General features: G+C 47.3%; 1 protein-coding gene across 1 annotated transcript; it reads right to left on the bottom strand.

The window, feature by feature from the left end:
- Positions 1–10,924: 10,924 nt before the first annotated feature.
- LOC140008902 (uncharacterized) lies at positions 10,925–13,005 on the bottom strand. Its single transcript, XM_072053812.1, has 2 exons — positions 12,482–13,005; positions 10,925–11,783 (listed from the first exon to the last, which is right to left on the bottom strand). The coding sequence occupies exons 1-2, from the start codon at positions 13,003–13,005 to the stop codon at positions 10,925–10,927; spliced, it is 1,383 nt and encodes a 460-aa protein (XP_071909913.1).
- Positions 13,006–13,922: the final 917 nt, after the last annotated feature.

The raw sequence follows: 13,922 nt of genomic DNA, 5'->3' as shown, positions 1-13,922 counted from the left end.
ACACCCCGGCCTCTAGGATGACTTCCCGTGAATTCCACTCACCGGAAGACTAACTTGACCGTCGAAGTGTCCCCCGGTACAATCTCGGGGCTCTCCTGTTAGTCAATCAAGAGACCTTTTCTTGTTTGTTTCGCAGGGTTTGGACAAGCTCTTCTCATCAGCACGTCGAGCTCAATAGGTGAGCTCTGTCCGGGGAAGCCGCAGCGCTTCTTCAAATGGTAACTTGCTTTCTTTTTTATTTTTCTTCTAATTAACCTCAAAGAACTTTATATATACTTTTATTCTATGTCTTTGTAGGCGTTTCAAGAATATATTAGATATGTTATTGCATTCATATTCGCCTTATCAGTTAACCTTTGGTCATCTCTTCTGATTCTTGGCGTCAATCCACAGTTCGTGATGTTTTTTCTGGTTTTCACTTTCCCATTGTGACGTTTTTAGTTTTGAAATTTATTTGGAGCGATCGGGTTGTTCGTACCATTGGTTGGCTTCTTCGGAGGCGATTAGCACTTCAGGCTGGGTATATTGATCTTTTTGCTTATGGGCGCATTGTAGTCAGTAATAAGGATGAATGGTGCGTCGCCTTTCTTTCATGTTTTATCCTGGGTGGAATGAGTTTTCTGCGTTTTTCTCTGTCGCCGAAGATTTTCTTGTGGCGGTTGAATATATATCGACTCATTCTGGTGCCGCTGCGTTGGAGTTGATAGTTCTTCGTCAGCACCCTGTACAGGCCAGCTGTGCTGCTGGCCTGTATATCTTGGCGAAAGCTATAATGGTAGGTCTACGACCAACTTTTTTTCTTCTTCTACGTTTGGTGCTTTTCTGCCAAAAACTGCCTTAATTAGAATTTGTTACTTAGACTTAAAATGGCACATTATGTTTGTAGTGCGTTGGCGCTTACCCGACAGTGTTCCTTGGATGCCTGATATTCGCTCAATCCCGAGTGAACCACGGGTGGAGGCTGCTGGTAGAAGGAGATCTGCTGACGGAACCGCGTGTTTAACGGCAAAAACCTGACTCGCTGGAAGTCCCGAAAAATTTTAACACTCAAAAGTGCTTTGGTTATTGTTTCTTTTTTTTATGATTTTAGTTTCATATTTTATCCAAATTTGCATCCTGAAGAAGCGCTGCGGCTTCTCCGAACCGAGCTGACCTAATGAGACGCTCTGTCAAAACTGGCGTCTTCCTCGTTTGCTCACCTGAACAAAGAGGTCTTGGTGGAGGTAGTTAAGCAAAAAAGCATCGACCAGATCGAAATCTTGGTTATAGACAGTCCGATTTCTTGGATGACTTCCCGTGAATTCCACTCACCGGAAGACTAATTTGACCGTCGAAGTGTCCCCGGGGACAACCTCGGGGCTCTCCTGTTAGTCACCCTAGAGACCTTTTCTTGTTTGTTTCGCAGGGTTTGGACACGCTCTTCTCATCAGCACGTCGAGCTCAGTAGGTGTGCTCTGTTCGGGGAAGCCGCAGCGCTTCTTCAAATGGTAACTTGCTTTCTTTTTTATTGTTCTTCTAATTAACCTCCAAGAAATTTATATATATTTTTATTCTATGTTTTTGTAGGCGTTTTAGGAATATATTAGATATGTTATTGCATTCATATTCGTCTTATCAGTTGTACTTTGGTCATCTCTTCTGATTCTTAGCATCAATCCACAGTTCGTGATATTTTTTCTGGTTTTCACTTTCTCACTTCTGACGTTTTTAGTTTTAAATTTTATTTGGAGCGATCGGGTTGTTCGTGCCATTGGTTGGTTTCATCGGAGGCGATTAGCGTTTCAGGTTGGGTATATTGCTCTTTTTGCTTGCGGGCGCATTGTAGTCAGTAATAAGGATGAATGGTGCGTCGCCTTTCTCTCATGTTCTATCCTGTGTGGAATGAGTTTTCTGGGTTTTTCTCTGTCGCCGAAGATTTTGTTGTTGCGGTTGAATCTGTATCGACTCATTCTGGTGCCGCTGCGTTGGAGTTGATGGTGCTTAGTCAGCACCCTGTACAGGTCAGCTGTGCTGCTGGCCTGTATATCTTGGCGAAAGCTATAATGGTAGGTCTGCGATCAACTTTTTTTCTTCTTCTACGTTTGGTGCTTTTCTGCCAAAAACTGCCTTAATTAGAATTTGTGATTTAAACTTAAAATGGCACTTTTTGTTTGCAGTGCATTGGTACTGACCCGACAGCATTCCTTGGATGCCTGACCTTCGCTCAACCCCGGGTGAACCACGGGTGGAGGCTACTGGTAGAAGGAGATCTGCTGGCGGAACCGCGTGTTTAACGGCAAAAACCTGACTCGCTGGAAGTCCCGAAAAATTTTAGCACTCAAAAATGCTCCGGTTATTGTTACATTTTTTTATGATTTTAGTTTCATTTTTCATCCAAATTTGCACCCTGAAAAAGCGCTGCAGCTTCTCCGGACCAAGCTGACCTAATGAGACGCTCTGTCAAAACTGACGTTTTCCTCGTTTGCTCACCTGAACAAAGAGATCTTGGTGGAGGTAGTCAAGCAAAAAAGCATCGACCAGATCGAAGTCTTGGCTATAGACAGCCCGACCTCTTGGATGACTTCCCGTGAATTCCACTCACCGGAAGACTAACTTGACCGTCGAAGTGTCCCCGGGTACAACCTCGGTGCTCTCCTGTTAGTCAACCAAGAGATCTTTTCTTGTTTGTTTTGCAGGGTTTGGACACGCTCTTCTCATCAGCACGTCGAGCTCAGTATGTGTGCTCTGTTCGGGGAAGCCGCAGCGCTTCTTCAAATGGTAACTTGCTTTCTTTTTTATTCTTCTTCTAATTAACCTCAAAGAATTTTATATATATTTTTATTCTATATCTTTGTAGGCGTTTCAGGAATATATTAGATATGTTATTGCATTCATATTCGTCTTATCAGTTGGCCTTTGGTCATCTCTTCTGATTTTTAGCGTCAATCTACAGTTCGTGATGTTTTTTCTGATTTTCACTTTTCCACTTGTGACGTTTTTAGTTTTAAGTTTTATTTGGAACGATCGGATTGTTCGTGCCATTGGTTGGCTTCGTCGAAGGAGAGTAGTGCGTCAGGCTGGGTATATTACTCTTTTTGCCTTCGAACGTATTGTAGTCAGTTGTAAGGATGAATGGTGCGTCGCCTTTCTCTCATGTTCTATCCTGTGTGGAATGAGTTTTCTGAGTTTTTTCTCTGCCGCCGAAGATTTTGTTGTGGCGGTTGAATCTATATCGACTCATTCTGGTGCCGTTGCGTTGGAGTTGATGGTTCTTAGTCAGCACCCTGTACAGACCAGCTGTGCTGCTGGCTTGTATATCTCGGTGAAAGCTATAATGGTAAGTCACCGACCAACTTTTTTTCTTCTTCTACGTTTGGTGCTTTTCTGCCAAAAATTGCCTTAATTAGAATTTGTGACTTAGACTTAAAATGGCACTTTGTGTTTGCAGTGCGTTGGTGCTGACCCGGAAGCGTTCCTTGGATGTCTGACCTTCGTTCAACCCCGAGTGAGCCACGGGTGGAGGTTGCTGGTAGAAGGAGATCTGCTGGCGGAACCGCGTGTTTAACAGCAAAAACCTGAGTTGCTGGAAGTGTCGAAAAATTTTAGCACTCAAAAGTTCTCCGGTTATTGTTACAACTTTTTATGATTTTAGTTTTATTTTTAATCCAAATTTGCATCCTGAAGAAGCGCTGCGGCTTCCCCGGATCGAGCTGACCTAATGAGACGCTCTGTCAAAACTGGCGTTTTCCTCGTTTGCTCACCTGAACAAAGACGTTTTGGTGGGGGTAGTCAAGCAAAACAACATCGACCAGATCGAAGTCTTGGCTATAGACAGTCCGGCCTCTTGGATGACTTCCCATGAATTCCACTCACCGGAAAACCAACTTGACCGTCGAAATGTCCCCGGGGACAACCTCGGGGCTCTCCCGTTAGTCACCCTAGAGACCCTTTCTTGTTTGTTTCGCAGGGTTTGGACACGCTCTTCTCATCAGCACGTCGAGCTCAATAGGTGTGCTCGGTCCGAGTAAGCTGCAGCGTTTCTTCAAATGGTAACTTGCTTTCTTTTTTATTTTTCTTCTAATTAACCTCCAAGAACTTTATATATACTTTTATTCTATGTCTTTGTAGGCGTTTCAGGAATATATTAGATATGTTATTGCATTTATATTCGTCTTATCAGTTGGATTTTGGTCATCTCTTCTGATTCTTAGCGTCAATCCACAGTTCGTGATATTTTTTCTGGTTTTCACTTTCTCACTTGTGACGTTTTTAGTTTTAAATTTTATTTGGAGCGATCGGGTTGTTCGTGCCATTGGTTGGCTTCGTCGGAGGTGATTAGCGCTTCAGGCTGGGTATATTGCTCTTTTTGCTTACAGGCGCATTGTAATCAGTAGTAAGGATGAATGGTGCGTCGCCTTTGTCTCATGTTTTATCCTGTGTGGAATGAGTTTTTTGGGTTTTTCTCTGTCGCCGAAGATTTTGTTGTGGCGGTTGAATCTGTATCGACTCATTCTGGTGCCGCTGCATTGGAGTTGATGGTGCATAGTCAGCACCCTGTACAGACCAGCTGTGCTGCTGGCCTGTATATCTTGGCGAAAGTTATAATGGTAGGTTTGCGACCAACTTTTTTTTATTCTTCTACGTTTGGTGCTTTTCTGTCAAAAACTGTCTTAATTAGAATTTGTGACTTAGACTTAAAATGACACTTTTTGTTTGCAGTGCGTTGGTGCTGACCCGACAGCGTTTCTTGGATGCCTGACCTTCGCTCAACCCCGGGTGAACCACGGGTGGAAGCTGCTGGCAGAAGGAGATCTGCTGGCGGAACCGCGTGTTTAACGGCAAAAACCTGACTCGCTGGAAGTCCCGAAAAATTTTAGCACTCAAAAATGCTCCGGTTATTGTTACATTTTTTTATGATTTTAGTTTCATTTTTCCTCCAAATTTGCATCCTGAAGAAGCGCTGCGGTTTCGCCGGACCGAGCTGACCTACTGAGACGCTTTGTCAAAACTGGCGTCTTGCTCGTTTGCTCACCTGAACAGAGAGGTTTTGGTGGAGATAGTCAACCAAAAAAGCATCGATCAGATCGAAATCTTGGCTATAGACAGCCCGGTCTCTTGGATGACTTCCCGTGAATTTCACTCACCGGAAGACTAACTTGACCGTCGAAATGTCCCCGGGGACAACCTCGGGGCTCTGCTGTTAGTCATTCTAGAGACCTTTTCTTGTTTTTTTCGCAGGGTTTGGACACGCTCTTCTCATCAGCACGTCGAGCTCAATAGGTGAGCTCGGCCCGGGGAAGCCGCAGCGCTTATTGAAATGGTAACTTGCTTTCATTTTTATTTTTCTTCTAATTAACCTCCAAGAACTTTATATATACTTTTATTCTATGTCTTTGTAGGCGTTTCAGGAATATATTAGATATGTTATTGCATTCATATTCGTCTTATCAGTTGGCGGTTGAATCTATATCGACTCATTCTGGTGCCGCTGCGTTGAAGTTGACGGTTCTAAGTCAGCACCCTGTACAGGCCAGCTGTGCTGCTGGCTTGTATATCTTGGTGAAATCTATAATGGTAAGTCACCGACCAACTTTTTTTTTTCTTCTACGTTTGGTGCTTTTCTGCCAAAAACTGCCTTAATTAGAATTTGTGACATAGAGTTAAAATGGCACTTTGTGTTTGCAGTGCGTTGGTGCTGACCCAACAGCGTTCCTTGGATGCCTGACCTTCGCTCAACCCCGAGTGAATCACGGGTGGAGGCTGTTGGTAGAAAGTGATCTGCTAGCGGAACCGCGTGTTTAACGGCAAACACCTGACTCGCTGGAAGTCCCGAAAAATTTTAGCACTCAAAAGTGCTCCGGTTATTGTTACTGTTTTTTATGATTTTAGTTCTATTTTTCATCCAAATTTGCACTCTGAAGAAGCGCTGCGGCTTCCCCGGACCGAGCTGACCTACTGAGACACTCTGTCAAAACTGGCGTCTTTCTCATTTGCTCACCTGAATAAAGAGGTCTTGGTGGAGGTAGTCAAGTAAAAAAGCATCGACCAGATCGAAATCTTGGCTATAGACAGCCCGACCTCTTGGATGACTCCCCTCGGGGATTTTCTCAGCTCGGGTGTCCTCCCCGAGGACAAAATAGAGCCCGTCGACTCCAGCTTAGAACTCCCAAGTACGCTTACTCTCGGGGGACCCTCTACAGGGGGTCGTATTTGTCTCCTTGGTTAAAGTGCGTAACTCCCGAGGAAGGTGACTATGTCCTCCGAGAAGTTCATGAAAGTTTATGCATGGCGCATGTGGGATCTCGGATGTTGGCCAAAAAGTGCCTGCTCCTAGGCTACTATTGGCCCTTAGTGTTTCGGGATGCCGCGGCGCTAATTCAACAATGTCGAGCTTGTTAGGTGCACGCCTCGCTGCGTCATCAGCCAACTCAGGAGATGGTCCCCATCCACAGTCCTTGGCCTTTTGCCCAGTGGGGAATGGACCATCTGGGGCCTTTTCCCCGAGTTTCTGGGAGATACGAACATCTCGTGGTGGCCATCGACTATTTCACAAAGTGGATGGAAGCGGAACCTCTAGCCACTATTTCTGGAAAAGCAGCTCAGATGAAAAAACATAGTTAGCAGCTTCGGGATTCCGCATGTCTTGATATCTGACAATGGGCGACAGTTCGCTGAAAACCCCTTCAGGAGCTGGTGCGCGGAGCTCGGGATCAGCCAACACTTCACTTCGGTCGGTCATCCCCAGGCCAACGGCCAAGTGAATTTTGCACTTATATTTAAAATGGCACTTTGTGTTTGCAGTGCGTTGGTGCTGACCCGGCAGCGTTCCTTGGATGCCTGACCTTCGCTCAACCCCGGGTGAACCACGGGTGGAGGCTGCTGGTAGAAAGAGATCTGCTGGCGGAACCACGTGTTTAACAGCAAACACCTGACTCGCTGGAAGTCCCGAAAAATTTTAGCACTCAAAAGTGCTCCGGTTACTGTTACTGTTTTCTATGATTTTAGTTCCATTTTTAATCCAAATTTGCACCCTGAAAAAGCGCCGCGGCTTCCTGGGACCGAGCTAACCTACTGAGTTCGGTGTGCTGATGAGAAGAGCGTGTCCAAACCCTGCAAAACAAACAAGAAAATGTTTCTAGGGTGACTAACAGGAGAGTCCCAAGGTTGTCCCCGGGGGCACTCCGACAGTCAAGTTAGTATTCCGGTAAGTGAAATTCACGGGCAGTAAAACAGTCGGGAGTAATTTGTCAATAGTGAGCGTACCTTGTACAGTTGGTGTGCGTTACAATTTATACCTACTCAAGAGTCCGACTTCCGTATGTTACGGGATCTGCCAGGAATAGTGTCAATCCCGCGCTGAGGGGGATTCTCCCCGCCCTCTACGGGATTGTTCTCTGGAGCCCTTTGAAACCCTAGCGGTGGTGTGTCCCAGGATGGTTCTCATGGGCCTGGGGTCCAAACCCAGCTCTAGCCTTCCTGGACTGCCACGTGTCTGGGTTCGGGACGGGGCCTCTGCACTAGTCTCCTGGATTAGGTAGGGCTTCCAGACAGACCTAATTTACGCCCCCTCCCATGTGGGAGACGGGCGTCGCCCTGCTCTGCCATGGTCACATCCGGCACAGTGCTGTCTCCTGAAAAGTCGCGCTCGCGTCCTTACAACTCTCGCGTCTGTTTGGTTTCCCTATTACTTTTAAATGCGTTCGCATGGGGGCGGTTCAACTTCAAGCCGCCGTTTTCCCCTATTTAACTCCCTATAAATAGGGGTTACCAGATTTCTTCCGATTCTATTTGTCATTTTCCTTACTTCGCGTATTTTCTTACTTCCAAAAGTTCCAGTGGCAAGACTTTCGACCCACAGTGTCTAGATTCCGACGGTTCCTTCATCTTTCCCCATTCCATTCACCAGTAAGTTCTTTTCCTTCCTCATTCGCTCTCTTTTTCCCTTTATCACCCTTTGCTTTTTATGTCGGATCAATCCGGCGTCATTTCCACCGTATCTCGGGTCCCTGCCCATCGTAGAACCCATAGGATCCTTATCTCCTCTTCGTCTTCATTTTCATCTTCCCCTCCTCCTCTTTCCTCTTCTTCCGCTTCTAACCCCAACTTCCACATTCCCAACCTGCTCGAGTTCATAATCATTATGAGCTCTCCATCTGCCCATTCTCCTTCTGCCCGTATCATGGAGGAGGTGGCCGAGCTCGATGCCCTCATCGAACAGCAGGCCACTTCTATTCCTTTCCCCAAATTCCCACATGACTCCCCTGGCGGAGCCTAGGGAGGGGCAGGTGAGGATAGGGATTCCTCCGAGGGGACCCCTGCTCCTGAGTAGGGGGATGATCCTGAACTCGACTACGGTCAACCTGGCCAGCAAGAGGTCATCCTCTCGCCCGAGGAGGTCGTCGAGTTGGTCAGGTCTTTTTCCATTCCTCTGGTCTTCGAGCCGAGGGCTGCCGGGCCCAACGATCGAGCCAGCCGACCTCCTTCCGGCTTCGTAGCCATCTATAGGGAGCAGTTAGTCGCAGGGCTCCGACTCCCCATTCCTCCAGCCCTATCCGAGATCCTGAGTTATTGGGGGCTCAAAATCACCCAAGTTCATCCCAACTCTATCAGGATCATCATTGGATTCCTGATCTACTGTCAAATCTGCTCCATCCCTTATTCTCTTTCTCTCTTCCGAACCTCTTACACCCTTAAGCGCTCCCTTCCTGGGTGGTACTACTTCTCCCGCCGAACTATTAACAAAGTTCGGGGTGGGAAGAGCATCCAAGATCTTCTCTTCGGGGTCCCCTCTTCCATAAAGAATTGGAAGGGGGACTTCTTCTTTGTTAAATTTACACATTTTCCTCCTAATGTGTGGAAGGTCGAGGAGGTCGACTCCGACCCCTATCCGGGGGACTTGGACATCGAGGTCCTCAGCCAGCTGGTGAGCTCTGCGGTGAAGTTCCACGCGGCCAGGTTCTCCACCTAGCAAATATCTGCGGTCGGGCTGATGGGGACGTTGTCCGGGTCCCCTGGAGGAGTGGTGCCCTCTCCCACCAACTACGACACCTGTAATGCCGCCTCTGTGCTCCTGTTGTCCGTTGCCTTCTTTTTTTTTTGATAGCTCGGTAAGCTTTGCAATATGTAGGTTTTGAATGTACATATGAAATGGTATTGAATGAAACTATCTAATTCTGGCTTCCAATTTTCGCTTGCGCCGAAGTCTAACAATCGAAACGGCATGCCGACCTCCTGAGTCGAACATCAAACTGATCCACCAAAACGGCGTGCCGACCTCTCGAGTCGAGCATCTATCGAACTTTAAACTAGCAACCAAATTGTCAAGGACAACAAACTAGGGCACTAACAAACTATCAAACTAATTCACCAACCGAATTCTATCAACCGAAACGGCGTGCCGACCTCCTGGGCCGGACATCAGACTTTAAAGTTTTAAGCTATGCCGACCTCCCGGGTCGAATGTCAAACTCTCAAACTTTAAAGGCATTTCATCCATTCATTGCCCCCGTTCCCCACTAGGACACTTAACATTGTCTGAGTGTGCTAGTGTAGAATTAACAAGCAAATAGTGTGACAGTTCAAGGTAAACGGTATTGATAAACTTTGTAATGAAGGTTCGAAATCGAACATTTATTTAGTTTGACCCAAAAGTGGATCTGAAGAACAGACAGTAAGATATCTTGGACTAATCTAACCTATGAATAATCGCAAGTTCGAAAAGTGCCAAGTGCGAGGTACCTCTACTCCATCTAATTTCGCAAGCTTATAGTACCCAGATTGGCTCGTCTCCGGGATTTTGTACGGCCCCTCCCAGTTCGGATCAAGCTTATTGGAACTATGAGCTTGACTGACTGAGTTCTTTCTTAAGACGAGATCTCCCGACTGGTACTGCGTATTCCTCACCTTCGCGTTATGATAGCGGGCAAGTTGACTTTTGTACTTAGCTATCCGTATCACCGCTTCCTCGCGTTTGGCTTCCAGCATGTCCAAGTTACACCTCAGTTCTTCTTCATTGGTTGCCGCAACGAAATTCTGTGCCCGAGGCGATGGGAGGCCGATCTCTACTGGTACCACCGCTTCTGTCCCATAAGTCAGGGAGAAAGGGGTCTCATGAGTGGCTGTCCTCGGCGTAAATCGGTAAGCCCAGAGGACACTAGGAAGTTCCTCTAGCCAGTTAGACTGGGCCAGTTCCAACCTAGTCTTCAGTCCTTGCAGAATGGTTAGATTAACGTTCTTCACTTGGCCGTTGGCCTGGGGATGATCGACCGAAATGAAGTGTTGGCTGATCCCAAACTCCGCGGACCAGCTCCTGAAGGGGTTTGTAGCGAACTGTCTCCTATTGTCAGATATCAATACATGCGGAATCCCGAAGCGGCAAACTATGTTTTTTCAGAAGAATTTCTGAACTGCTTTTCCAGAAGAATTTCTGAATTACTTTTCCAGAGATAGTAGCCAGAGGTTCCGCTTCCATCTACTTTGTGAAGTAGTTGATGGCCACCACGAGGTGTTCGTATCTCTCGGGAACTCGGGGAAAAGGCCCAAGAAGGTCCATTCCCCACTGGGCAAAAGACCAAGGACTGTGGATGGGGATCATCTCCTGAGTTGGTTGGTGATGCAGCGGAGCGTGTACCTGACAAGTTCGGCATTGTTGAACTAGTGCCGCGGCATCCCGAAACACTGAGAGCCAATAGTAGCCTAAGAGCAGGCACTTTTTGGCCAACACCCGAGATCCCACATGCGCCGCGCATAAGCCTTCATGAACTTCTCGGAGGACATAATCGCCTTTCTCGGGAGTTACGCACTTTAGCCAGGGAGACAAATACGACCTCCTGTAGAGGGTCCCCCCAGAGTAAGCGTACTTGACAGCTTTGAGCTGGAGTCGGTAGGCCTCGATTTTGTCCTCGGGGAGGACACCCGAGTTGAGGAAGTCCACGAGGGGAGTCATCTAAGAGACCGGGCTGTCTATAGTCAAGACTTGGACCTGGTCGATACTTTTTTGCTTGACTACCTCCACCAAAACCTCATTGTTCAGGTGAGCAAACGAGGAGGACGCCAATTTTGACAGAGCGTCCACGCGCTTGTTCTGTGATCTCGGCACCTGCTCGATTTCAAAAACATCAAACAGGGTTATCGCCTTTCGTACCTTAGCCAAATATTTTTTCATGATGTCTTCCTTGGTCTCGTACTCCCCGCGAACTTGGTGGACTACGAGTTGGGAGTCACTCCGGACTTTGATCGCAGTTATACCCATCTGGTGGACTATCCGCAATCCAATCAATAGGGCCTCGTACTCCGCCTCATTGTTGGATGCCGAGAAGTCAAATCTGAGCGCGTAGGTCAGCTCTTCCCCGGTGGGCGAGGTGAGCAGCAAGCTGGCTCCACTCCTTTCCTTACTCGAGGCCCCGTCCACAAACAGTACCCACGGCTCTTCCGGCCATACCTCCTCGGGCAAAGAACTTGACTCAGCCACGGACAAACTGGCCTCTTCAGCAAGGAAGTTCGCCAGGGCCTGAACTTTGATGGCGGTGCGAGGCTGATAGCCGATGTCATGCTTGGCCAGTTCGACGGCCCATTTGGTTATCCTGCCTGAGACCTTAGATTTTGTGAGTATCTGTCGTAAGGGCTGATCAGTCATGACAACAATGCTGTGGCCCTGGAAGTAAGGTCGGAGTTTCCGGGCGGCGTGCACCAGGGTAAGGACCAATTTTTCTGTCGGTGTGTACCGCGTTTCCGGCTCTTGTAAAGCACGGCTGACATAATATATTGGTCTCTGAGCCCCCTTGTCTTCCCGCACCAAAACCGCGCTAACGGCCTCGTTACAAGCGGACAAGTATAGAAACAGGGTTTTTCCCTACTCCGGGGCAGTCAAAGTGGGCAGCTCAACCAGATATGCTTTCAGGTCGGTGAAGGCTTTCTGACATTTCTCAATCCATTGAAAGTCTTTAGGCGCTTTCAGGATTTGAAAGAAGGGTAGTCCCCTCACCGCGGAACGCGAGAAGAATCTGCTCAGGGCGGCCATCCTTCCCGTGAGCCGCTGGACCTCCTTTATGTTCTTCGGAGGGGCTATACCCATGATAGCTTGGAACTTATTCGAGTTGGCCAGGATCCTCTCTCGGGAGACCAGGAAACCTAGGAACTTTTCCGATCTAACCCCGAAGGTGCATTTCTTCGGGTTCAGCCGCATCCGACTCTCCACAGGATGTTCAAGATTTCCCTCAGGTCGGAAACGAGCTGCCGGTCAGTTTGGCTCTTGATGAGCATATCGTCCACGTAGACCTCCATACTCCTGCCGATTTGATTTTGGAACAATTTGTTGACCAAGCGCTGGTAAGTAGCTCCAGCGTTTTTTAGCCCAAACGGCATTGTCCGGTAGCAGTAAGTCCCCTCCTCAGTGATGAAAGAAGTCTATTCCCGGTCTTTTTCAGCCATCTCTATCTAGTGGTATCCCTTGAAGGCATACAGGAAATACAAAACGTCAAAACCCACAGTAGAGTCTACTAACCTGTCAATCCTCGGCAAAGGGAAGCAGTCCTTTTGGCAGGTTTTATTGAGATCTGTAAAGTCCACGCACATCCTCCAAAATTTGTCCTCCTTCTTCACCAGGACCGGGTTGGCTAGCCAGGTCGGGTAATATACCTCCAGGATGATCTTGGATTCCAGCAGCTTACCGACCTCCTTCTTGATCACCTCATTCCTCTCTGGGGCGAAACTCCTCTTCTTCTGTTTCACCGGTTTGAAGCGGGGATCTACGTTGAGGTGGTGGACCGCCAGGTCAGTCGGAATCCAGGGCATGTCCTCAACCGTCCACGCGAAAACCCGGGAGTACTCCCTTAGCAGGGCCTTCAAACCCTCCTTCTCCTCGGAGGGTAGCGACGCACCAATGCGGAGGACCCGGTCAGGCCTATCCTCTCTCAAGGGGAACTCCTCGATCCCGTCCTGGGTGCCCAACTGTTTGGCCTCCTCCCACGGGATGTAGGGCTCCAAGTTGGTTGCCTGAGCGACCACCCTCTTTTGCCCCCGGAGCATGGACAAGTAGCAAGTTCGAGCCACTTCTGGATCTCCGTGTACCTCGGTTATTCCTTCCGGTGTGGGGAATTTGACGCTGAGGTGGAGCGAAGAAGGAATAGCTCAGAGGACGTTCAAGGCGGGCCGACCCAGGAATATATTGTACGGGGATTGTTGTTTGACCACCACGAAATTGACCGGGATGGTCCGGCATTTGGGCGCCTGCCCTACTGTAACCATCAGGGTGATCATCCCCTCCAGGTTGATGGGTGGTCCGGTGAATCCCATCAGAGGTGTCCGAACCGGGGTCAACTGTCCATCTTTCCAAAATCATCTTCTTTTTCTTTCTTCAATTCATAATACAAGGTATTTATAGAAGCAAAACCCTAATTAGATTGTTTCTTGACAATGATACAAAGTTATTTCTTCAAGACTTTAATGTTCCTTCTTACAAAAGTTAGTCGAAATTCATTTGCAAGTGAAGCTGTAAAGCTATGTGAAAAGCTTGTAAGTGGCTGTGCTACATAATAAGAATCTGCGGGTGGAAAAAGTGGGTGAGTCCACATTTTTTGTCAGCATTTTCACCTCTCCTGCATATTCTTTGTCTTTTTTGGAACATCTCAATCGGTGGGTCAAAAATATGAGTAATCATGTGTTTCTTAGGTTGCTAATCTTGTTTGGAATCTTGGTTTGCTCATTTTTGTCGTTTTCAAAATCGTTTTTGAATCCTCTCTAAAGTATTGCTTGTATTCCACTTGATTCGAATTAATCGTGAAACACCAAAATCTACAAAACAACACGTTTTGCATATTAAACCACTCAAATGCAAGTGTTGGTTAACAAATGTGACTTAGAGAAATTGTTGGTAAAAAGAGATAAATTTTATTCTCAACCCTTAAAAACACACCAAAAATTAAAAATAAAATACACTAAAAATA

Source organism: Coffea arabica, chromosome 6c (genome assembly GCF_036785885.1).
Source record: "Coffea arabica cultivar ET-39 chromosome 6c, Coffea Arabica ET-39 HiFi, whole genome shotgun sequence".
Taxonomy (NCBI): Eukaryota; Viridiplantae; Streptophyta; class Magnoliopsida; order Gentianales; family Rubiaceae; genus Coffea; species Coffea arabica.
The sequence above is the reverse complement of the archived record's forward strand: the minus strand, read 5'-3'. Positions and strand labels throughout refer to the sequence as shown.

What these genes read in the sequence shown, in the direction of transcription:
- LOC140008902 (XM_072053812.1), bottom strand. Translation starts at nt 13,005, where the DNA reads ATGCTCCGGGGGCAAAAGAGGGTGGTCGCTCAGGCAACCAACTTGGAG. An exon ending in CCTTTGCCGAGGATTGACAG is followed by an intron (nt 11,784 to 12,481) that starts GTTAGTAGACTC and finishes CGAGGCCGTTAG; the next exon opens with CGCGGTTTTGGTGCGGGAAG.